The sequence below is a fragment of the Rhinopithecus bieti genome, unplaced genomic scaffold (genome assembly GCF_001698545.2).
Source record: "Rhinopithecus bieti isolate Rb0 unplaced genomic scaffold, ASM169854v2 scaffold_5341, whole genome shotgun sequence".
Taxonomy (NCBI): Eukaryota; Metazoa; Chordata; class Mammalia; order Primates; family Cercopithecidae; genus Rhinopithecus; species Rhinopithecus bieti.
The window spans coordinates 1541799-1566166 of NW_016804835.1; the positions used below are offsets into that span (position 1 = coordinate 1541799).

At 41.1% G+C, this 24368-nt stretch overlaps 2 protein-coding genes across 2 annotated transcripts in view; one reads left to right on the forward strand and one right to left on the reverse strand.

Annotated features, from left to right (window-relative positions):
- NLRC4 (NLR family CARD domain containing 4) overlaps positions 1 to 15458 on the forward strand; it is a 42323-nt gene extending 26865 nt beyond the window's left edge. The window contains 3 exon segments of the mRNA XM_017870640.1: positions 1447 to 1539; positions 2221 to 2388; positions 15142 to 15458. Coding sequence (XP_017726129.1) covers positions 1447 to 1539; positions 2221 to 2388; positions 15142 to 15434 — 554 coding nt within the window. The 3' untranslated portion in view covers positions 15435 to 15458.
- Positions 15459 to 15814: 356 nt separating this feature from the next.
- Positions 15815 to 24368, reverse strand: part of SLC30A6 (solute carrier family 30 member 6) — a 36985-nt gene continuing 28431 nt past the window's right edge. Inside the window, exon 10 of the mRNA XM_017870642.1 lies at positions 15815 to 19683. Within this exon, the coding sequence (XP_017726131.1) occupies positions 19183 to 19683 (501 nt within the window). The 3' untranslated portion in view covers positions 15815 to 19182. The remainder of the gene's footprint in view (positions 19684 to 24368) is intronic.

A 24368-nucleotide genomic window follows, 5' to 3' on the forward strand; every position in this document is an offset into this window, starting at 1 on the left:
TACAGCTAGAGAAACCCACAGCTGAAAAAGGCTAGATAAGTACTGGGAATATGAGCACAATGAGCACGTGCCTTTATTTCTCTGCTTACTGCTGGGCAGAGACAAGCTTAGAACTGGAAATCGCAAATGTACTCTTTTAAAGAGAAGTTCAGCAGGTTTTTTATTGTAGAGCACACAACCCAGAAGATACTTTAAGAAAAGGGCTCATACGATTGATTAAAATAATAATAGCCAATATTATAACAAGAGTACATATTCATGAAAACTTGTCTGATTTTTTTAAAAAGGAGATTTTTCTAGCCCTGATAGAAAAAACTTCACCTAGATTAAGCAAGAGTGATAATATGTGAAGAAAAGAACTAAGCAGGGCTGGGCGCGGTGGCTCAAGCCTGTAATCCCAGCACTTTGGGAGGCCAAGGCAGGTGGATCACGAGGTCAGGAGATCAAGACCATCCTGGCTAACATGGTGAAACCCCGTCTCTACTAAAATACAAAAAACTAGCCGGGCGTGGTGGCGGGCGCCTGTAGTCCCAGATACTCGGAGGCTGAGGCGGGAGAATGGCGTGAACCTGGGAGGCGGAGCTTGCAGTGAGCCAAGATCCGGCCACTGCACTCCAGCCTGGGCGACACAGCAAGACTCCGTCTCAAAAAAAAAAAAAAAGAACTAAGCAATTCTTAGCTAGACTGGTACCATTATATAATTCATGTTTGCATACAAAATAGTTTTCCATTACCTCAACATATTTATGTCTTTGTTATTCAAATACATCTTTTGTACATAGCATAAAACTGGGTCTTGCTTAAAAGAAAAGTTCTGATTATTTGATTATCTCTGCCTTTTAATTGGAGTGTTTAGTCCATTAAGATTTAATGTAATTGTTGATATGGATAAATTTGAATCTGCCATTTTGCTATTTGTTTTCTTTTTTCTCATCTTTTTTTTTTTTTACTAAGTTATTATTATTAACATCACAGCAATTATGTCAATAAAATCATCTAAGTTGAGGTACACAAAACCAGCTCATTTCATTTTTGTTTTTGTTGTTCCTGTTTCTCCTGCATGATTAAGGACATTTTATAATTGAAGCAACTTTACATTTTATCTGGTCCAACTACCTCATTCTATAGAGGAAGACATTGAGGCTTAGAGATTTTTCCATGATGACATAACAACTACATCCCATGCTGCTTTAGGCTCTATGTGACCTGGAATTTATTAATCAGAACCTAGGACCAATGACTATTTGCCCATTTGGTCATAAACATGGGATTTGGGGGTTATGCCTATGTCAGTGCCTTTGGAAATAATTAAAATAACCAAGGCAAGTTATGATTTGCATTACCATTAGCAGAAAAGATAAGAACTCAGAATTATTCTAAGGATACTTCAAAATACATTTATATTTACCTGAAAACTTTTTTATTTTGGATTACTTTTTTTCCCAGCTCAGAATCTTCACAATTTGGTCAAACTGAGCATTCTTGATTTATCAGAAAATTACCTGGAAAAAGATGGAAATGAAGCTCTACATGAACTGAGTAAGAATGACAATTCAGCCAAAATCAGACGTTTGAATATGTGTACAGGGTAGTCGAAATACATAGCCTGGGCCCTGAGGTCTTTTATACCCATGTGTGCCTTACTAGATGCACCCTCCTTAGGAAAATCATTTAGGCCTTTCTGAAACTGCCCTTAAGAAACACAGGCCCATGTCTTTTAAGTCACCAGTTTACATATGCTCACTGCACTTTGAGGCGGGATCCTACCTTCTTTCCTCCTTTGAGGAGGCAACTGTCAGAGTAGTTGATGTGCAAGACAAATTTGCTTAAGGAATTGGTGATATGGATTTTTAGGTGTGACAGTGATATGTGATTATGGTTAAAAGAAAAAAAAAGGAAAGAACTGATTTATACTGTCCATGATTTGCTTTAGAATAATACCAGGGGAATTAGGTCAGGATTAAGCAAGATTGCCCATGATTTAATGTTTTTGAAAGGTGACTTATTAGTATATATAGTTTCAATTATATTCTTCTGCATAATGTTTGTATATGCTTGAACACTTTCCATAAAAATAACCAAAAATTAAGTAGATTCTCATTGCAGATTGAGTAGGCTGCAGAGCCACCAAACATAACGATCATTCCTTCCCCAACATCCCTTCGTTCTTCCTCAGTTTTGAGATCATCCAGTCCCTGAACTGCTCTTTGTTTCTTCCAGTTGACAGGCTGAACGTGCTAGAACAGCTCACTGCACTGATGCTGCCCTGGGGCTGTGATGTGCAAGGCAGCCTGACCAGCCTGTTGAAACGTTTGGAGGAGGTCCCACAACTCGTCAAGCTTGGGTTGAAAAACTGGAGACTCACAGATACAGAGATTAGAATTTTAGGTAGGTACACACATACAGAGCCAAGATAAATGGATTTGGCCCTTAAAAAGTTCTTGAGTTACCTTTGCTTATTTTGCCCCCTTATTTTATTTTGCTTCCTCTTTTTTTTAAAATATAAGTATGTCTAAGGAATTCATTCATGTTAGAGTAAGAAGACTTAAAACACCGGCCTTCCTTCAGGTTGTAAACCCTTTACCTATATAATTAAATGGAAAGCATTCACAGTATCCAATAAGATGTATTATGTTAGTCATAGTTCTTACTAGCCTTAACTTTCTGAAATTCAGCAACGCCCCTCCCTCCAATATCAGGAAATATTTTCAAGTTACTTATTGGGTATTCAACACTATATATAAAGGTGAATGTAGCTGTATCTAAATAGAGTCACAAAATATCTTTAAATAACTGTAATATTATCCAGAAACAAATAGATCTATGTAAATGACTGAAGACACCACCAACCTCAGGCAGTTGATGAAAGAAGCCCTCATACTATCTGCATTGGTTTTCAATTTCTGCATAACATATGGCCTCAAAACATAATGGCTTAAAACAATAACCATTATCTCACAGTTTCTGTGGTTCAGGAACTTGGGAGTTCAGCAGGTTAGCTCTAGCTTGACCTCTCTCATGAAAGGGGCTGCTGGAGGATGTCCTTCCAAGGTAACTTCTCACATGGTTGGCAAGTTAACACTGGCTGTTGGCTGAAGGCCTCACTTCATCACTAGACCTCTTCACAGACTGTGAGTGCCCACACAACACGGCAGCCCACTCATTTCTGGTCATTTCTGACATATCCCACTGGTTGCACAAGTTATTCCAATCCAGCATATGGAAACATGAATACAAAGAGGTCAGGCTCATCAGGGTCAACTTGGAGGCTATCATGCTAAAGCCAAGGACTTGTGAAAACAGCCTCTATCACCTTCATTTCCCTTCCAGATTGTCTAGAATGTGTTTAGTTTAGGTAACATACAATTTATTATTTAAACTTTTTTTTGTTTTTTGTTTTTTGTTTTAGACGGACTCTCGCTCTTTCGCCCAGGCTGGAGTGCAGTGGTGCGATCTTGGCTCACTGCAAGCTCCGCTTCCCGGGTTCAGGCCATTCTCCTGCCTCGGCCTCCTGAGTAGCTGGGACCACAAACGCCTGCCACTATGCCTGGCTAATTTTTTTTTTTTTTTGTATTTTAGTAGAGACGGGGTTTCACCGTCTTAGCCAGGATGGTCTCCATCTCCTGACCTCGTGATCCACCTGCCTCGGCTTCCCAAAGTGCTGGGATTACAGGTGTGAGCCACCATGCCCGGCCACATTTAAACTGTTTTTAAGTGTAAAAGCTTTGTGGCATTAAGTACATTCATATTATTGTGCCACCGTCACAACATCCATTTCCAGAGCTTCTTCATCTTCCCCAACTAAAATTCTGTACCCATTAAACATTAACTCCCATCTGCTGCTCTTTTTAGAACCTTCTTTCCTGGAGATTCGTACCTAAGTCCTTAGGCTGCCCGAGGGTTTGCCTTCCTAATGGTGCTTCAAGTTCCGGATCTTTCCTTCCTTTAATTCCTAACTTCACTTCCATCCACTCCCTCAACCCATTAACTCACATCATTCTGGTGTCATTCCTTCAGGCCCTTCCTCTATTTTAGGTTATATTAGGGTCAGGTGGCTTCTGTGACAGACTAATTAGCTAGCTGATAAATAATCCCTCTTAGGTAACCTCATACCTTAAGTGAGTTGGAAAGGATGTGTCTTTTCCAAGAGGCCCTTGGATAATATATAGATTCAGAATTCATGTTGGGGAGGTGTTTTTAGGTTGAGGTTTTTTAGCATCCTTTAAATCTTTAGGTAGCTGCCTACTTTGTCCACTCCCAAGGCTGGCCATTGAGACCAGAGAAGGAGATGGTGTGCTTAATGAAATAAAAACTGAGCTAGGCGGTAATTTGTAATTTGACTTTATTTTTATTTATTTGTTGAGACAGAGTCTCACTCTGTCTCCCAGGCTGGAGTGCAGTGGCTTGATCTTGGCTCACTGCAAGCTCTGCCTCCCCGGTTCAAGTGATTTTCCTGCCTCAGCCTCAGCCTAGTAGCTGGGATTACAGGCACGCTCCACCACCCGGCTGATTGTTGTATTTTTAGTAGAGATGGGCTTTTGCCATGATGGCCAGGCTGGTCTCAAACTCCTGACCTCAAGTGATCCACCAGCCTTGGCCTCCCAAAGTGCTGGGATTACAGGCAAGAGCCTCACCAGGCCCTCAGTTTTTTAAAAAAAAGAATTTGTGAACCGGGCATAGTAGCTTACACCTGTAATCCCTGTGCTTTGGGAGGCTGGGGTGGGAGGACTGCTTGCGGCCAGGGGCTCAAGAGCAGCCTGAGCAACACAGGCAGACCCCGTCTGTACAAAATACTTTTTAAAAAAATTAGGCCGGGCGCAGGGGCTCAAGCCTGTAATCCCAGCACTTTGGGAGCGGGCAGATAACGAGGTCAGGAGATTAGAACCATCCTGGCTAACATGGTGAAACCCCGTCTCTACTAAATATACACAAAATTAGCCGGGCATGGTGGCAGGCGCCCAGCTACTCCGGAGGCTGAGTCAGGGGAATGGCGTGAACCCAGGAGGCGGAGCTTGCAGTGAGCCGAGATGGCGCCACTGCACTCCAGCCTGGTCAACAGAGCGCGACTCTGTCTCAAAACAAACAAAAATATTAGCTGGGAGTGTTGGCACATGCCTGTAGTCCTAGCAATTTAACAGACTGAGGAGGGAGACAATCCCTTAAGCCCAGGAGGTTAAGGTTGTTGTGAGCTATGCTCGTGCCACTGCACTCCAGCCTGGGTGACAGAGTAAGACCCTGTCTCTTAAAAAAAAAAAAAAGGCAATTCAGTAAGAAGATATAATCATTATATACACACACACATATATACACCCACACATATATATACACACACATATATATATATACACACAGACTATATATATACACACACACACATACACATACACATACACACATATATATGCCCCCAACACTGGAGAACCTACATATATAAAGCAAATATTGTTAGAGCTAAAGAGAGAGATACAACCCAATACAACAATAGCTGGAGACTCAACACCCCATTTATAGCATTGGACAGATCTCCCAGAGAATCAACAAAGAAACATCAGACTTAATCTGCACTATACACCAAATGGACCTATGAGATATTTATAGAGCATTTCTTCCAACAGCTGCAGAATACACATTCTTCTCCTTAGCACATGGATTATTCTCAAGGATAGACCACATGTTAGGCCACAAAATAAGTCTTAAAAAATCGCCCCAAATTGAAATCTGATTCAAGTATCTTCTTTTACCATAATAGAATAAAACTAGAAATCAATAACCAGAGGAACTTTGGAAACTATACAAACATATGGAAATTAAACAGTGTGCTCTGGAATGACAAGTGTGCCAATGAAGAAATTCAGAAGGAAATTGAAAAATTTCTTGAAATAGGCTGGGTGTGGTGGCTCATGACTATAATCCCAGCACTTTGAGAGGCCAAGGTGGGAGGACTGCTTGAGCCCAGAAGTTTGAAACCAGCCTGGGCAATATGCTAACATGTCATCTCTACAATTAAAATTTCTTGAGACAAATGAAAATGGAAACACAACATACCAAAACCTATGGGATACAGTGAAAGCAGTATGTTCCCACCTTCCCTCCCTCCCTCCCTCCCTCCCTCACCCCTCTTTCTCTCTTTCTTTCGAGACAGGGTCTCCCTGTTGCCCAGGCTGGAGTGCAGAGATGTGATCACAGCTCACTAGCCTTGAACTTCTGGGCTCAAAGGATCCTCCTTCCTCAGCCACCCAAGTAGCTGGGACTAGAGGCTATTATGCTCTGCTAATGGACCTTCCTCTTCAACGACCTTACCTTCCATTCTCCTTCATCCATTCATTCTATGAGCATGCAATGACTAGATTATGATAAGCCACTTAAAATTGTTCTACCTGCAAAATAATAAATGCAGATATCCCATTCTCAAACCACAACCTCCTGTATTTCTATCTACTCCTAATCACCAGTTCTTTTACTTCACTGGGACTTCCAGTCTGTCGATCCCACTACCTTCTACCTGTTTTTCAGGACCTCTCTATTTTGATTTGCCTTCCTACCTAGTTTCAGCTCCATCTTCCATCCCTGCAAATATTCTTGTCTTTAACAGCTGAAATTCTCATGGCCCACAGTAGCATGAGTCAGTTCAGGCAATGACTTTGAGTGATGGATGTGTGATAGATGCAATGGTGAAATGAAGAGTATAATGAGAGATAGAGTCTAATTAAAGAAAGACTACCTAACGAGATGCAGGGAGAACATGAGATGTGGAATGTGAGGTATGAAATGAAATACAGTAGATGGGGTGTACTTTCCTGACAAAACTCCAGGCCTGGGTTGTCCTTAAATTTCCCTTTTTAGAATTTCATAACTACACTCAGGATGCAGGGGAAAAACTGCAAACTTTGGAAGATAAATACAAGTTCATGCTGGCAAATTTCAACAAAATATTTAGAAGTGAATGGTAAGAAATGCTGTATATCAAAATTTGTGGCATGCAGCAAAAGGCAGCAAAAAAGAGTAACTTCACAGTGGAGAAAGCTGTTGACACTGCCTCGGTCAGGTGAACAAGGTCAACATTAACAGTGGTAATTCATGTTGATAGTATGTACCTAGATATGACATGACAAAAATAGTACTTTACCTCTATGATCTTCCTCCCCAAAGATCCATATCCCCCATCTAATGATGATAAAAACATCAAACAATCCTAACTGAGGGACTTCTACAAAAAACTGACCAGTATTCCTTGAAACTGTCAAGGAAATCAAAACCGAGGTGATTGTGAGAAATTGTCGTAAGCATGAGGAACCTAAAGAGACATGACGATGAAATGTAATGTGCTAACCTGGATGAGTTCCTGCAACAGAAAAAAAGACATTTGGTCAAAACTAAGGAAATCTGGCTGGGTGCGGTGGCTCACGCCTGTACTCCCAGCACTCTGGGAGGACGAAGTGGGCAGACTGCTTGAGCCCAGGAGTCCGAGCCCAGTCTGAGCAACATGGCAAAACTCAATCTCCAAAAAATTAACTTGGTGTGGCAACGTACGCCTGCAGTCCCAGCTACCCGGGAGGCTGAGGTGGGAGGATGGCTTGAGCTCAGGAAGTTGAGGCTGCAGTGCAGTGAGCTGTGATCATGCCACTGCATTGCAGCTTGGGTGACCCAGTCTCAAAAAAAAAAAAAAAAAAAAAAAAAAAAAAAAAAAAAAAAAAAAAAAAAAAAAAGAAAGAGAGAAAGAGAAAATACAACCTACAGAATGTGAAAAAAAATTTGCCAATCACATTATCTGATAAAGGACTTCCATCTTGAATATATAAAAAACTCTTATGGCCGGGTGCCGTGGCTCATGCCTGTAATACCAGCACTTTGGGAGGTCAAGGCGGGTGGATCACAAGGTCAGGAGTTTGAGACCAGCCTGGCCAATGTGGTGAAACCCCGTCTCTACTAAAAATACAAAAAAAATTAGCCGGGCGTGGTGGCACATGCCTGTAATCCCAGCTACTCGGGAGGCTGAGGCAGGAGAATGGCTTGAATCTAGGAGGCGGAGGTTGCAGTGAGCCGAGATCGTGCCACTGCACTCCAGCCTGGGTGACAGAGCGAGACTTCGTCTCAAAAAAAAAAAAACAAAAAAAAAAAAACAAACAAAAAAAAACACACACACACAGAAAACAAAACAAAAAACTCTTACAACTCACTGATAAAAATACAAATAACCCAATTTGTAAAATGGGCAAGAATCTGAACAGACGTTTCACCAAGGAAGATATTTAAATTGCAAAATAAATACCAGAAAACATAATCAATATCATTAGGGTAATAATGTAAACCAAAAGTACAATGAGATACCGCCTGACACCCACTAGGGATGGTTATTATTTTTTATTAAAAGATATACAATAACAAGTGTTGTTGGCAAGCATATGGAGACATTGGAATCTTCATATGCTGGTAGCTGAGCTCAGGAAGTTGAGGTTGCAGTGAGCTGTGATCATGCCACTGCATTGCAGCTTGGGTGACAGAGTGACACCCAGTCTCAAAAAAAAGAAAGAAAGGGAGGGAGGGAGGGAGGGAGGGAGGAAAGAAGGAAGGAAAGGAAGGAAAGGAAGGAAAGGAAGGAAAGGAAGGAAGGAAGGAAGGAAGGAAGGAAGGAAGGAAGGAAGGAAGGAAGGAAGGAAGGAAGGAATACCAGCACTTTGGGAGATCAAGGCGGGTGGATCACAAGGTCAGGAGTTCGAGACCAGCCTGACCCACATGGTGAAACCCTGTCTCTACTAAAAATACAAAAATTAGCTGAGCATGGTGACATATGCCTGTAATCCCAGATACTCGGGAGGCTGAGGCAGGAGAATGGCTTGAAACTGGGAGGCGGAGGTTTCAGTAAGCCGAGATCGCACCACTGTACTCTGGCCTGGGATCCAGAGTGAAACTGTCTTGAAACAAACAAACAAAAAACAACGAATAAACACAATCTCTCTCAGTATTTCCTGGCAATCTTACTGCGTTTCTGTATTTAACACTCTTTGTAAACTATTTCACACTTTTTTCTCCTCACAGTATTCAGCGTCTCCTATTTCACAGAGGATGTGATTGTTATTTTTTCTCTCCTTCTCCTGTGGAGCTGATAGTAGGTTTCTCTTCTCCTACCTAAGCACAGTCTCTTTAGCAGTGCTTGAGATGCCAGCCTCGCCCTCACTCCGGTTCAGGGACATCATTTTATTGATTATGCCTCTTGTTACTGGCTCTCTCCTGTCAGTTTTTAAAGTTGCTCAAATCTCTTCCATTTTAAATAAAACTCTCCCTGAGTCCTATCTTCCTCCTTTGGTTATCATTCTCTCTCTCCTCTCCTTCAAGGTAAAAGCTCTAAAACAAATTTGATGTACCCTTATGACATCTCCACTTCCTGACCATCTGCTACTTCCTACTCATTGCATCTGACTTTCCACAACCCTCCAATGTGGCTGAATTTCAATAGACACTTTCAGAAGTGTTTAATTTACTTGATTCCTCTGCAGGAGTTGACACTGAGCACTCAACTTCTTTTGAAAACATTCTCTTGACCTCCATGACACCTTGGCTACTTCTCAGTCTTCTTTTCAATGGTGATTCCTCTACCTAAATATTAAATGTTCCTAGTTTTCCTTAAAGCTTGGTCTAGACTATCTGCTCTTCTTCCTCAGAGATTGCATTTGATCTCCAAGCTTTGCCATGTTTTGCTCGACTTCCAAAATTTTGTTTCTTACCTATCAGCAATCTGAGACTACAACATAAAAATCATTGCTAGCTCAGGCATCTATTTCACCTGCTTTTTTGTTTGTTTTGTTCCAGGCTGGAGTGCAGTGGCGCAATCTCGGCTCACTGCAACCTCTGCTTCCCAGGATTCTCTGTTCTCTATCTGCTTCTCCGAATCTCAAGTGATTTTCCTGCCTCAGCCTCCTGAGTAGCTGGGATTACGGGTCCATGCTGCCACACCGGCTAATTTTTGTATTTTTAGTAGAGACGGGGCTTCATCATGTTGGCCAGGCTGGTCTCAAACTCCTGACCTCAAGTGATCTGCCTGTTTCGGTCTCCCAAAGTGCTGGGCTTACAGGCATGAGCCACCACTCCCGACCAATTTCACCTGCTCTAACAAAACCCTTTGTTAAATAGCATCTTTCAACTTAGATGTTCGAAGCTGAACTCTGCTATCCAGCCTGTTCTCAAAAAGAGAGCTCATGCCTATAATCCCAGCACTTTGTGAGGCCGAGGTGGGTGAATCACTTGAGGTCAGGAGTTCAAAACCAGCCTGGCCAACATGGTGAAACCCCGTCTCTACTAAAAATACAAAAATTAGCTGGGAATAGTGCACATACTTATAATCCCAGCTACACGGGAGGCTGAGTTGGGAGGATCACTTGAGCCAGGGGGGCGGAGTTTGCTGTGAGCTGAGATCGCGCCACTGCACTCCAGCCTGGGTGACAGAGCCAGAACCTGTCTCAAAAAAAGAAAAAAAAAAAAAAGAGCCATCACAGACCCTATTCATGTTCTAGAAACTCATGTTCTAGAAGCGCCCAAATTCTGGGCACAATCATTCTGCTGTATAGATCCCACTATCATATTTTATTTTCCAAAAGCTCTTTCTTAGCGTCTTATTGTTGAGTAGATGCAGTCTACTGAAAAACTTACGATCTCTGAAAAACTTACGTCTTTGGAGTTTGATTTTTCTTGTTTTCTATGGTGCCTCATTTCTTTGGGAGCTGTTTGGCTTTTAGTCTCAGTCTTCCTTGTGGGAGGCTGTTGTCAAATGTCTGGTAATCCTGTACTGTCCTCTTCACATTTGAGAGTGAGACACAAGTTGATAGGGAGTTCTGTGTCTAAGGGAGGGTGATTTTTTGACAGGCTAACTTCACTAGGGGGTGATTGGGCAAGCAAAATGGCCCCTTCTTTGTAGGGCCTTTTCCTGGGGAGCAGTTCCACTTCTCCTAAGAATCCTCCAGTCTTCCTCCTGGAGCATATAAGCCCAGTTGCAAGTGTTCTGGGAACAAAGTGGAGTGGGAAAGCCTATTGCTTTTGTGTGCTCCCAGGGTACCCTGACCTACCATAGCACCACCAGCCATCTAATTACTTGATAATGCATGTCTTTACACTATTTTGTAAGCCCAATGAGACAGGGACCACGTCTGTCGTTAGCACATATCCTCAGCACCCAGCATAATCCGCGGCACACAGTAGCACTAAAGATGTTGCTGAATGAATAAACAGTGAGAGCTCTGGTACTGGTTCAGGTGAGCCACAGGACAATACAAATGAGAGTTGTGTTTGGGATACAGGAACCCCCAAGAATCCGAAGCCTTCTACCCAGGGCATTTGAGATTTCTCCTGGAATTCTAATCAAGCCATTTGCACTCTCCACAGCCCACATACAGCCTATGGCTCTAAATGTCATGGATTCTGTTTCTCTCGGATCTATTCTGCTCCTCATAACATAAGCACTGCAGATTAAATGAACAAAAGGCATGCCCTTGGCTTATGACAAATATTGTTTGTTCTTGGTTCCTGCACTAGCACACATTCTAATAATTATCTAAGAAACTCTCTTAAATTGATGATAAGATCCTTATACCTTAGTAGATAACCAGTATAAATTGCTCACCCTCTGAGGGTGGAATGGGCTTTAAATTCTTTTTAAATTCCTTTTAGGTGGTGAAAATATGTTCTGCTAGCTGAGAAGGAGAAAAAAAGTTGATCTTTGGGGAAGGAGCTTTAAATAGACACACAACTGGCAACCAGCATTTGGACTGAGTGCATGCCATGCTGGGAAGCATATGGAGGAGGGGCAAAGGCAGAAAGGACATGAAGATGAGATGGAAGAGAGAGCAGGGAGAAGGCCACCCTCCAAGGAACAGAGGAGGAGGAAGGAGGGGAAAGCGAGGACCTATGTAGTATTTGGGCTGGGCACAGGCTAAGCTATGATAACAGAGACTCAACTATACCATGGCTTACGGAAGGTAGAACTTGATTCTCTCTCATGTAACAGTCCAGAAATGAGCAGTCCAGGCAGGTGGGGTGGTTTTCCTCTGTGCAGTCTTTCAGGCCCAGATAACTCCTCTATTCCTTAGAGTGTTATTTTTGGCTTTATGGCCATAGCTAGGTCACTGCTCTGTGATCATTTCAACCTAGCAGAAGAGGGGAAAAGCAGAAAAGTGACATGGAAGTTGCACACATCACTTCTGCCTATACTTCCTTGGAAAAAATTTAGCCACACCTAACAGCAAGGGAGGCTGGGATATGAGTGGCCATATGCCCAAATAAAACCCTATAACTAAGGAATAAGGAGAGAGAGTTTTGGGAACAACTAGCAGTCTGTCTCACTTTTCTTTTCTTTTTCTTTTTGAAACGGAGCTTCGCTCGTTACCCAGGCTGGAGTGCAATTGTGTGATCTCTGCTCACCACAACCTCCGCCTCCTGGGTTCAAGTGATTCTCCTGCTTCAGCCTCCCAAATAGCTGGGATTACAGTCATGCACCACCACGCCCGGCTAATTTTGTATTTTTCATAGAGATGGGGTTTCTCCATGTTGGTCAGGCTGATCTCGAACTCCTGACCTCAGGTGATCCGCCCACCTCGGCCCCCCAAAGGGCTGGGATTACATGTGTGAACCACTGCGCCCGGCCTCTGTCTCACTTTTCAAATAAATAAAAGCAGCTGCCGGCCGGGTGCGGTGGCTCAAGCCTGTAATCCCAGCACTTTGGGAGGCCGAGGCGGGCGGATCACGAGGTCAGGAGATCGAGACCATCCTGGCTAACACGGTGAAACCCCGTCTCTACTAAAAAAATACAAAAAACTAGCCGGGCGAGGTGGCGGGCGCCTGTAGTCCCAGCTACTCGGGAGGCTGAGGCAGGAGAATGGCGTAAACCCGGAAGGCGGAGTTTGCAGTGAGCTGAGATCTGGCCACTGCACTCCAGCCTGGGTGACAGAGTGAGACTCCTTCTCAAAAAAAAAAAATAAATAAATAAATAAATAAATAAATAAAAGCAGCAAAGAAGGCCCAAAGGTGGTGTCAGTGACACTGTCCATGGGTAAGAGACATGAAGGCAGAACCCTGTGAATGATCTCCTTACCTGGCTTTGCCCACTTTAGCCGCTAGCATCTTGACCACGGTCAGGCAGGGTCAATCACTTTAGGTATCTGTAAAGAAGAACCTGAAGAGCTTTCAAAACTCAAGACCTTATGATGGTGATGAAAACATTGGCTGACACTGACTAAAGACACATACTAGAAAGTACTTAGTTGCACTGAACTAACTACAAAAGGCCACGCAGTGACATCAGACACGAAACTCACAGATCTCCTCACTACGGAGCTGGTAAATACACTTACTGAAAGTGGGTAAACGTACAGTTTCAGTGCATAACTAGGTTGACCTCACCCACATAAGCTGGTCAGACAAGACTGTCCATTTCTGTCATTAAGCCCTCATTACTGGTAGCAGATAGCTTTTAGTCTTTGCTTGCTAACCTTAAGATTGTACGGCACTGAACCTTTCCTTCTTTAACTTCAACTCTTTAGTGGTCTTCTCACTGAGACAATGGAAAGGAACTTTTAAAACCTCTTTTCCTACTTGGAATCCAAAGTGAATCACAGACCTTCATTTCCATAAAGGTCAGTTTCTGGAACATTATCTAATATTACACATCTCCCAAGAAACACAAAGAAAAAAGTTTAATACACAACAAATTAATCCTCCAAAGTTGGGTGAGGTACACTAAGACTAAGATGAGCTTGGAGGAGCTGAGTAACGTAGATCGATAAGCCAGGCATACATCTTCTGCAATTTGTGTGTCATACTCTGGAATATAAACATGTAAGTAATAGAGTTCCCTTGTCCAGTCTGCCTGACTGTCCACTCTGTACTTCAAGGTGAACTTAGTCATCCAGAGAAGGCCAGGTAGGTGGGTAGGGCTAACGCTTTGCATAATTTAATATGCATAATTAACAGAGCTAGCTTTGTGAAATCCTAATGTTGTATACTGGCCAATCTGCATGATGGTACATGACCTGAAAGAAAGGTATTTTTTCTTATTGCAAGACTCACTTGAGTTCCAGTACCACCTAAACTAGTAACATGGGATAAAGAATGAAACTAAATTATTTGTGTGTATGTGTATATACACACACACATATACACATAAAGGAGATGTGTGTGTGTGTATGCATTCTTTGTGTATCAGAAAGACAGAATATCCACCTACCCTCTGTAGGAAATACTTTAGGTGCCCTATTCTGTAAGGAATAGAGGAACTTCCTGAAGAGGCTTGGGAGGTTTACATATAAACAAAAACACCCAAATCTTTAGATACTGAAGGAGGCTCACTTATTCAAGTTTACAGTTAGGAACATACCCAAAGAAACAACAGTTAGGTAGTGTTTACTGCTTCAGAAGAGGAAACGACCTAATATTGCCAAAGATTGACTCCAGTTTTGAAAACAAGTACTGAATATTTAATTGCATCTCTCACACATGAATTTTTTTTTTTTTTTTTTTTTTTTTTTTTTTTGAGACAGAGTCTCGCTCTGCCGCCCAGGCTGGAGTGCAGTGGCCGGATCTCAGCTCACTGCAAGCTCCGCCTCCCGGGTTTTACGCCATTCTCCTGCCTCAGCCTCCAGAGTAGCTGGGACTACAGGCGCCCGCCACGTCGCCCGGCTAGTTTTCTGTATTTTTTAGTAGAGACGGGGTTTCACCGTGTTAGCCAGGATGGTCTCCATCTCCTGACCTCGTGATCTGCCCGCCTCGGCCTCCCAAAGTGCTGGGATTACAGGCTTGAGCCACCGCGCCCGGCCCTCACACATCAATTTTAAAGCAAACTTCCATTTCCTAGGAATAAGGAAAAGGGGAAAAAAATGTAATTCATTTATATATTGTTGCTACCTCACTATGAATCACTATTTATCAGATTCCCTTATACTCTAGGAAAAATGTAATTTGTAAATAGACCATATTCACAATCACTGCCCTAGCTATAGAGAATTATATTAATAATTTGTTTCTGAGGCAAAGCACTAGTTCAAACATGACCATTTCAAAGTGGAAAAAAAAGTATGTAAAATAAATGTAGAACCTATTTCTCTTTTTTTAAAATAAAATTTTTTTTCTTCCAACTAATATACTTATTTCTTTACCCAGGTGGATTTTTTGGGAAGAACCCTCTGAAAAACTTCCAGCAGTTAAATTTGGCAGGAAATTGTGTGAGCAGTGATGGATGGCTTGCCTTCATGGGTGTATTTGAGAATCTTAAGCAATTAGTGTTTTTTGACTTCAGTACTAAAGAATTTCTACTCGATGCAGCATTAGTCAGAAAACTTAGCCATGTGTTATCCAAGTTAACTTTTCTGCAAGAAGCTAGGCTTGTTGGGTGGCAATTTGATGATGATGATCTCAGTGTTATTAAAGGTGCTTTTAAACTAGTAACTGCTTAAATAAAGTGCACTCGAAGCCAGTAAGTGCTCTGGGACCTCATTACTTTAAGCCTGGTGGTTAAAAAATCTTGCAAAAGGATGCCAAAGAAGATAAGGAAGTGGAAAGAAGTTTAATTTGATGATTAAAAACATACAACAGTTTTGTGTCTTAGCTCTCCTACTAGGATTACTGGCTCCTTGAAGGAACTCTCGTTCATCTTTGTGTTACCTTTGGTCTGGGTCACACCAACTGGTGTACTGAATGCATATTAACTTACTATAATGCCTGGCATGTAACGGATTCTCAACAATATTCTCAATAAATATTTGTTGAATATGAGATGATTAAATTATTAATAAATAGCTACTGAATAAAGAAACAAATATTTAAAATCAGAGAGGAAACTCCATATATGTTCTTTAATCCAAACAGTTTAATTCAAACAATCTGGAATGTAAAAAGCACTTTCTGATATTAGAAGGAGATCAGACTCCCAAAAAAGATCAGCACTCTTCAGTCAAGCAAAACTTGGCAGTTTACAAACAGCTAAATCAGAGGCTTGAAATTCAGGTCCTCTCCAGTACCTGCTACATTATATGTAATTCCAAACATGACTTCAGAGATTAAAGAAGAAAGGGAAAATGTTTCCCATACTTTTGTACCCTATATAAACTAAGGGTACCCAGCCCTAATCTTTTTTCCAACACTTTCGCAAATAACCCTTCCTTGCAAAGAAAGAAGTCTAAGAAAACTCTCTAATCTAAATATATTTAAGTAGAGGCAAGCCTGAAAAAAACACAAAAACCTAAATGGTATTACGCTGCAGTTCACCTATTCTCATGGCACCTCAAATTAATGGCTTGGGTGTTGGTGTGGGTAACACTTGGCCTGTATGTTGAGGTAGTCACTAAATAAAATTCTGGGCACAACATCTGTTTAGCAATTGGGCACATATTCTACAGATTTAGCCATAACGTTTTGAAGCTGATAGTTTACAGATCAACTAATTAATTCCTCTCCCTAACTTTACAGATGAGAAAACTCAGATGATTTGCCCATGGGTTATAAAACTACTTCCTTACACAGTGGCAGCATCAGAACTGGAATTCAGAGCTCTTGCCTCCTAGGCAGTGTTTTTCCCATTATAAATATGGTGACTTCGTAAAGCAGGGTTAATTACACTCCACAGAGCTTACATCTTAATCACAAACAATGGGACAAATATTTAAATTGAACTTCTTTCTCTGTCTAGCTTCAAGTGATTCTGTGGCAAGATTTACTAGTAAGGCTGCTGCCTATATGCCTATGCTGGGCAAGTTCCTTATTTTCATATCCAGAAGTTAGTCAGAGCTTGGCAAATAAGGCTTCTCTATATAATAACACATGGGCCGATGTCCCCTGTAACATCTTACATTCAGGAAGTAGGGCCAATTCTTTTATAACTCACAGGCAACTGTGAGTGTCCTTTTTCAAATAGTGAAGGTAGGTATTAAAGCACCTTTGGTGGGACAGATGCACAGGTGTTGCCTCTGAATTGGTGTTGAGGAAGTGGGCATAAAACCTCACACAGAACTGTGTTTGGTACCTGAACACTTTAAAATCCTATGGGGATGGGGAAGACATGCATGGGGTGGCAGCACATACCTCTTAACTCAAGACATGGCAGTTCAGATTTCATGCATGACCCTAATTCACATTTAGTTGAGATCAATGAAGGAAGAAGAATCATCCTGTAATAGTAGACCAACAACAGATACAGTAATAGTTGGAAAACATAAGACAAAGGCCAGGGAACAGGTTGCCTTATTACATTTTACAAAGTATCATTTTTCCCAGTAGTCAAGGTAGCATAGGCTGTATTTCTTCAGCAGGTCACATGCCTGAACAGGGTTGCAGATGTCAAAGACAATGATCAACTCCTCACTAAGAAAAAGGTATTTAGGACATGGTCACTTATTACCACAGATGACAATTCTGCTTGACAGAGATGGCTTCTTGGATGTTTTTAATCCACAGTGAAGAAAAGGATTTCAAAGTGCTGCTCCTATTTGAAAGTGAATGAGTTGACTGAAGAAATTGTTGCAAATTCTAGAAAAACAAAAATCTTTTCTAGATAGCTGGCTGATGGCTGGGAAAGTCATAAATCTCCAGGAGCATTGGATTCCAGGAAAGTTGAGTCCATTCTCAAAATCCCTTTTTACGGAATGCATAATAAAATAAAACAATAAAAAACCCTTCTAGGTCATGTGTGACTGCTTCTTGTTATACTTTTTGGAAGTAATACTAGCCATATTAGAAAGTCCTTAAACTCTGCATTTGGAAAACAACTAAAAAATAACATAATCTATGTAATTCTCACACTTCATCACAGTTAACAGTTTCCCATTTTTGACAAAGTAAAACAAAAAGAAACTGCCCACTGCCGACCTAACAATGCTGTATTCTATAATCTAAGGTCCATTATGCTTTGGTAAAATTATATTTGCTCAAATTCTTTGTGCAACTTGAAAAGACATCAAATTCCATATTATGTATGGAACTCTATGTGTTTTGGTAATATATTTGATATATTTTGTTAATAAAATAAGAAATTAAAAAGCCAATGAATGAAAATGTATCAGAAAAGATAAATTCATTATGTCAGTATTTGATTAAATGTAACATAGAAAATTGGGATTCTTTCACTGCATATCACCAAAAGTTGGGGAGTCACTTAATCAAAATAAAACACCTAGAACCATGGACTATTTACAAATGTACTAAAATTTTAAAGGAGAGAAACTTTAACAAAATCTTGATAATTAAAATTCAAATTGTGCTAGATAGAATGTATTCCAAAATTGCTGCTAAAATTTTGCTTTTAGTTTGTAAGACATAATTCAGGAGAACCTCAAAGAAAAATGTAGCAATTAAGTTTGGAAAAGCTATAAAAGAGACTTTTACTTTTTGAACAGACATTTTTTCCTTTCCCAAAATGTGTGTTAGTCAAGAAGCATGTTTATAAATTTCACTGAAGAAAATATCGGCCAGGCACAGTGGCTCACACCTAATCCCAGCACTTTGGGAGGCTAAGGTGGGTGGATCATGAGGTTGGGAGTTTGAGACCAGCCTGGCCAACATGGTGAAATCCCCCATCTTTACTAAAAATACAAAATTAGCTGGGCGTGGTGGCAGGTGCCTGTAATCCCAGCTACTCGGGAGGCTGAAGCAGGAGAATCACTTGAACCCTGGAGGCAGAGGTTGCAGTGAGCCGAGATCACACCACTGCATTCCAGCCTGGGTGACAGAATGAGACTCCATCTCAAAAAACAAAACAAAACAAAAACTAAGGAAACCTTAATAAAGTACAGCCTTAAGTTAATAATAATGTATTGGCCAGGCACAGTGGCAGAGCAAGACTCCGTCTCGGAAAAAAAAAAGAAATATCATATCTTAGTAATGTGACAGATCCACTCCATCAAGTGGCTCTTATAAAGGTAAGGTCACATCACACTGCAGTCAACTACAAAACCAAAGATACCAAAATCCAAATTTAAAGAAACACATTTTCTAAAGGAAGCCTATTTAAAGCCTTTAACATTTACGAGGATTTCACTGTCACAAATACATTTTACAAAAATATAATTTCACAGGTTTCATGAAATGTGAACAAGCTTACTATTATCTAACATTTAGAGTAAATGATTAAACAGTCAATGCAAAGTTGGATTCCTAAATAAATTGGAAGCCAAGGAGTCAATATTCCTCATAAAAATAAGTTAGAGTCCATCATGGTCTTGGTTGTCCAATTCTATTATTAGTTCCATATCTACTTGGTATATTTGTAAAACCAGTCCTCAATCCTTGAGTTGCTCCAATTCCTGGAACTCCAAGTCCTTGATTAAGTATGTTGCTGTAAGGTGTATGTCCATGATTGAGACCAAAACCATAAGGCCTTGTTTGTGTGTTTAGAAGAATAACTGGGTTCACATTTTTCCCAGGAGTGTTAAATGAAAATTCTGGAGGTGGACTACTAGGTTTAGCTGGAGTTGATGTAACTGGGTTCAAATCATCAGCACCCTTTAAAAGAGGCATTGGGATTACGTGATGATCTGAAAAGTTTAGGACATTGGCTGCCACAGGCCCAGACAATAAGGCAGGCCTAATCCAGTCATCCTTGAAAATTTGAACAGTCAGAGTAGACACTAAAGTGTACAGCCTGTTGGTCACATGAGCAAGAACCATTTGTTCATTAGCATCTCGTCGAATTCTTACATGCACTGATCCAGCCTAAAAGGGGCAAAATCATAAGAAAGAGATTACTTAGAATTATACTAATGAAAATTTCATTAGATAAAACATTTTATTTATGATTTGGTAAGTTCCTGGCATTTTCTTTGAAAGAAAAAGCTTAATGTTAATATTTCTTAAAGACTACTTGCTGGTGATTATCATTGCAATGAGTTAAATAATTTGGGAATCTTTAAAATACAAAAAAAGAAAAATCCATGTAGGAATAAGATAGGTATGTTATAATACAAGGAAGAATATAAATGAAGCATACAAAAAATAAATTGTAAGAGCCGAAAAGGTAGGTATTAATTTCAATTGAAGAGGACTTCAAAAAAAGATGGCATTTAATCTAGGGTCGGTAATTAAATGGAATTTCAAAAAGTAGAGAGGCATTCCACACTGAGGGAAAAGCAATGAAAATGTATGGCATACTTGGTAAGAATAAGCAGTAATACGAATATATAAAGAAGTCCTGGCCGGGCACAGTGGCTCACATCTGTAATCCCAGCACTTTGGGAGACCGAGGCGGGTGGATTACCTGAGGTCAGGATTTCGAGACCAGCCTGGCCAACATGGTGAAGCCCCATCTCCACTAAAAATACAAAAAATTAGCCAGGCATAGTGGCAGGTGCCTGTAATCCCAGCTACTTGGGAGACCGAGGCAGGAGAATTGCTTGAACCCAGGAGGCTGAGGTTGCAGTGAGCCAGGATCGCACCACTCCACTCCAGCCTGAGTGACAGAGTGATATCCTATCTTGAAAAAGAAAAAAAAGAAGTCCAAGTATTTCAGGGGGCAGAAGGAGGAGGAGGGAGAGAGAAGAGATGGAGAGAAGGAAGACAGGAAAGAAAGAAGAGAGGGAGAAACACAGGAAGGGGCTGGGCACAGTGGCTCACACTTGTAATCCCAGCACTTTGGGAGGGTGAGGTGGGTGGATCACCCGAGGTCAGGAGTTCGAGACCAGCCTGACCAACATGGTGAAACCCCTGTCTCTACTAAAAATACAAAAATTAGCTGGCTATGGTGGCACGAGCTTATAATCCCAGCTACTTGGTGGGCTGAGGCAGGAGAATTGCTTGAACCTGGGAGGTGGAGGTTGCAGTGAGCCGAGATTGCGCCATTGCACTCCCAGCCTGGGAAGAGAAGAAAGGAAGAAGGAAGGAAGAAAAATGATAGGTAGGTAATAAGGTTAAAAAGAGGCTACCAGAGGACTCTAAAATGATAAGGAATTTTGATTTAACATCAGCAACCTAACAGAAATAAATAATCAGAGTTTAGAAAAATTGTAGGTATAGATTACTGGTAATCAGGTAGGAAAAAAACTGCAACAATCTAGATTAGAAATGAGGAGAGCTGCCAAGCACGGTGGCTCATGTTTGTAATCCCAGCACTTTGGGAGGCCAAGGCAGACGGATCACCTGAGGTCAGGAGTTCAAGACCAGCCTGGCCAACATGGTGAGACCCCGATTCTACTAAAAATACAAAAATTAGCTGGACACAGTGGCATGCATCTGTAATCCCAGCTACTCAGGAGGCTGAGGCAGGAGAATCACTTGAACCCAGGAGGCAGACATTGCAGGGAGCACAGATCATGCCACTGCACTCCAGCCTGGGAGACAGAACAAGCCCCTGTCTCAAAAAAACAAAACACAAAACAAAACAAAACAAATGAGGAGAGCTGAGCCAGTACAAAAATAGTGGGATCAGAGAGGGACAGACAGATATATCATATTCCAGGGGCAGAAATGGAAGGACTTGATACCCAGCTGGAAGTAAAGGATGAGGGAGATTGACTCATCAAAGATGGTATCAAGGCTTCTAAGGGATAGAGAGCACCAGGCATTACAATAGGGGTAAGAAGTATATTCGTTAACTTGAAAAAGTGTTTATCATAAATTATGGGTTTTTTTGGTTTTTTTTTTTGTTGTCTTTGTAGAGATGAGGTCTCACCATGTTGCCCAAGCTAGTCTCGAACTCCTAGGTTCAAGCAATCCTCTTGCCTCAGCCTCCCAAAGTGCTGGGATTACAGGCGTGAGCCACCGTGCCCGGTCCATAAATTATGTGTTTAAAGTAGATAATACAATAGTAGGTACAGCAAATGATCCTATTTTGGTTATCTCACACACACACACACACACACACACACACACACACACACTCCCCCAGCCAGAGAAACATGGTGAAACCCCATCTCTACAAAAAATTAAAAAAATTAGCTGGGTGTGGTGGCACACATCTGTAGTGCCAGGAGCCTGAGGTGGGAGAATTGATTGAACCTGAGAGGTTGAGGCTGCAGTGGCTGCACCACTGCACTCCAGCCTGGGTGACAAAGAGAGACCTTGTATAAAGAAAAAAAAAAAAAAAGAATTCAATCCCATTTACAATATCCACAAAAGAAATAAAATACCTAGAAATACATCTAACCAAGGAGGTGAAAGATCTCTACAAGGAGAACTATGAAACACTGTTCAAAGAAATCACAGATGACACAAACAAATGGAACAACATTCCATGCTCATGGATTGGAAGATCAGTATCATTAAAATGGCTATACTGCCCAAAGCAATCTAGGATTCAATGCTATTACTATCAAACTACCAATGTCATTTTTCATATAACTAGAAAAAACTACTTTAAAATACATATGGAACCAAAAAAGAGCCCAAATAGCCAAAGCAATTCTAAGCAGAAAGAACAAAGCCGGAAGCATTGCATTACCTGAATTCAAACTATAAGGCTACAGTAACCAAAACAGCATGGTACTGGTAAAAAGACAAACACATAGACCAATGGAACAGAATAGAGAACCCAGAAATAAAGCCACATACCTACAGCCATCTGATCTTTGACAAAGTCAACAAAAATAGGCAGTGGCAAAAGGACTACCTATTCAATAAATGGTACCAGGATAGCTGGCTAGCCATATGCAGAATGAAGCTGGACCTTAACTTTTTACCATATAAAAAGATTAACTCAAGATGGATTAAAGATTTCAATTTAAGACCTCGGCCAGTTGCTATGGCTCATGTCTCTAATCCCAGCACTTTAGGAGGCAAAGGTAGGCAGATCACCCGGGGTCAGGAGTTCAAGAGCAACCTGACCAACATGGCGAAACCCTGTTTCTACAAAAATGAAAAAAAAAAAAAATTAGCTGGGCACGGTGGCAAACACCTGCAGTTTCAGCTACCTGAGAGGTTGAAGCAGAAGAATCACTTGAACCCAGTAGGCAGAGGTTGCAGTGAGCTGACTGCACTCCAGTCCACTGCACTCCAGCCTGGGTGACAGAGCTAGACTTCGTTTCAAAAAAAATAGACCTCAAACTATAAGAAACCTGCAAGACAACCAAGAAACACCTACAGAATGGGAGAAAATATTCGCAAACTATGCATCAGACAAAGGTCTGATATCAGAATCTGTACAGAACTTAAAAATTGAACAAGCAAAAAACAAATAACCTCATTAAAAAATGGGAAAAAAACATGAACAGATACTTCTCAAAAGAAGTCATACAAGTGGCTAAGAAACATGAAAAAAATGCTCATCATCACTAATCAGCAGAGAAATGCAAATCAAAACCACAATGAGATACCATCCCACACTAGTCAGAATTGCTATTATTATTACTATTATTTTTTGTTCTTTTGAGACAGAGTCTTGCTCTCTTGCCCAGGCTGGAGTGCAGTGGTGCAATGTCAGCTCACAGCAACCTCCACCTCCTGGGTTCAAGCAATTCTCCTGCCTCAGCCACCCAAGTAGCTGGGGTTATAGGCCCACAACACCATGCCTGGCTAATTTTTGTATTTTTAGTACAAGAGAGGATTTCGCTATGTTGGCCAGGCTGGTCTTGAACTCCTGACCTCAGGTGATCTGCCCGCCTCAGCCTCCCAAAGTGCTGGGATTACAGGCATGAGCCACCGCGCTGCGCCAGAATGGTTATTATTAAAAAAAAAAAAAAAAAAAAAAAAAGACCAAAACCGATGCTGGTGAAGCTGCAGAGAAAAAGGAATGTTTATACACTGTTGGGGATGTAAATCAGTTTGGCCACTCTAAAAAGCAGTTTGAAGATTTCTCAAAGAACTTAAAACAGAACAACTATTTGACCCAGCAATCCCATAACTGGGTATATATCCAAAAGAAAATAAATCTTTCTACCAAAAAGACACATGTACTTGGATGTTCATCACAGCACTATTCACAATAGCAAAGGCATGGCATCAACCTAGATGCCCAGTAATGCCTAGGATTGATGGGCACCTTGGTTGGATTGCTTAAAGAAGAGTTCGAGACCAGCCTGGACCATATAGCAAGACCCTATCGTTATAAAAAATAAATTAGCCAGGCACACATATGCAGTCCCAGTTATGAGGAAGGCTGAGGCAGAAAGACTGTCTGAGCCTAGAGGGTTGAGGCTGCAGTGAGCCATGACTGTGCCCCTGCACTCCAGCCTGGGTGACAGAGCAAGACCCTGTCTCAATAAATAAAAAATAAAATAAGACATAAATAAAGAAAAATAAAAGTTAAAGAAACAGAAGGACAGAGACAAGTATCAAGGATAACAGTATTTATCTCTAGATGGCAGGATTATTAAGGATATTTACTCTCTTTTTTTATGACTTAGTTACAAGTTTTTATTTTCTTAACAATTGGGTACTATTTGCCTAATTAAAACTTAAATATATATATA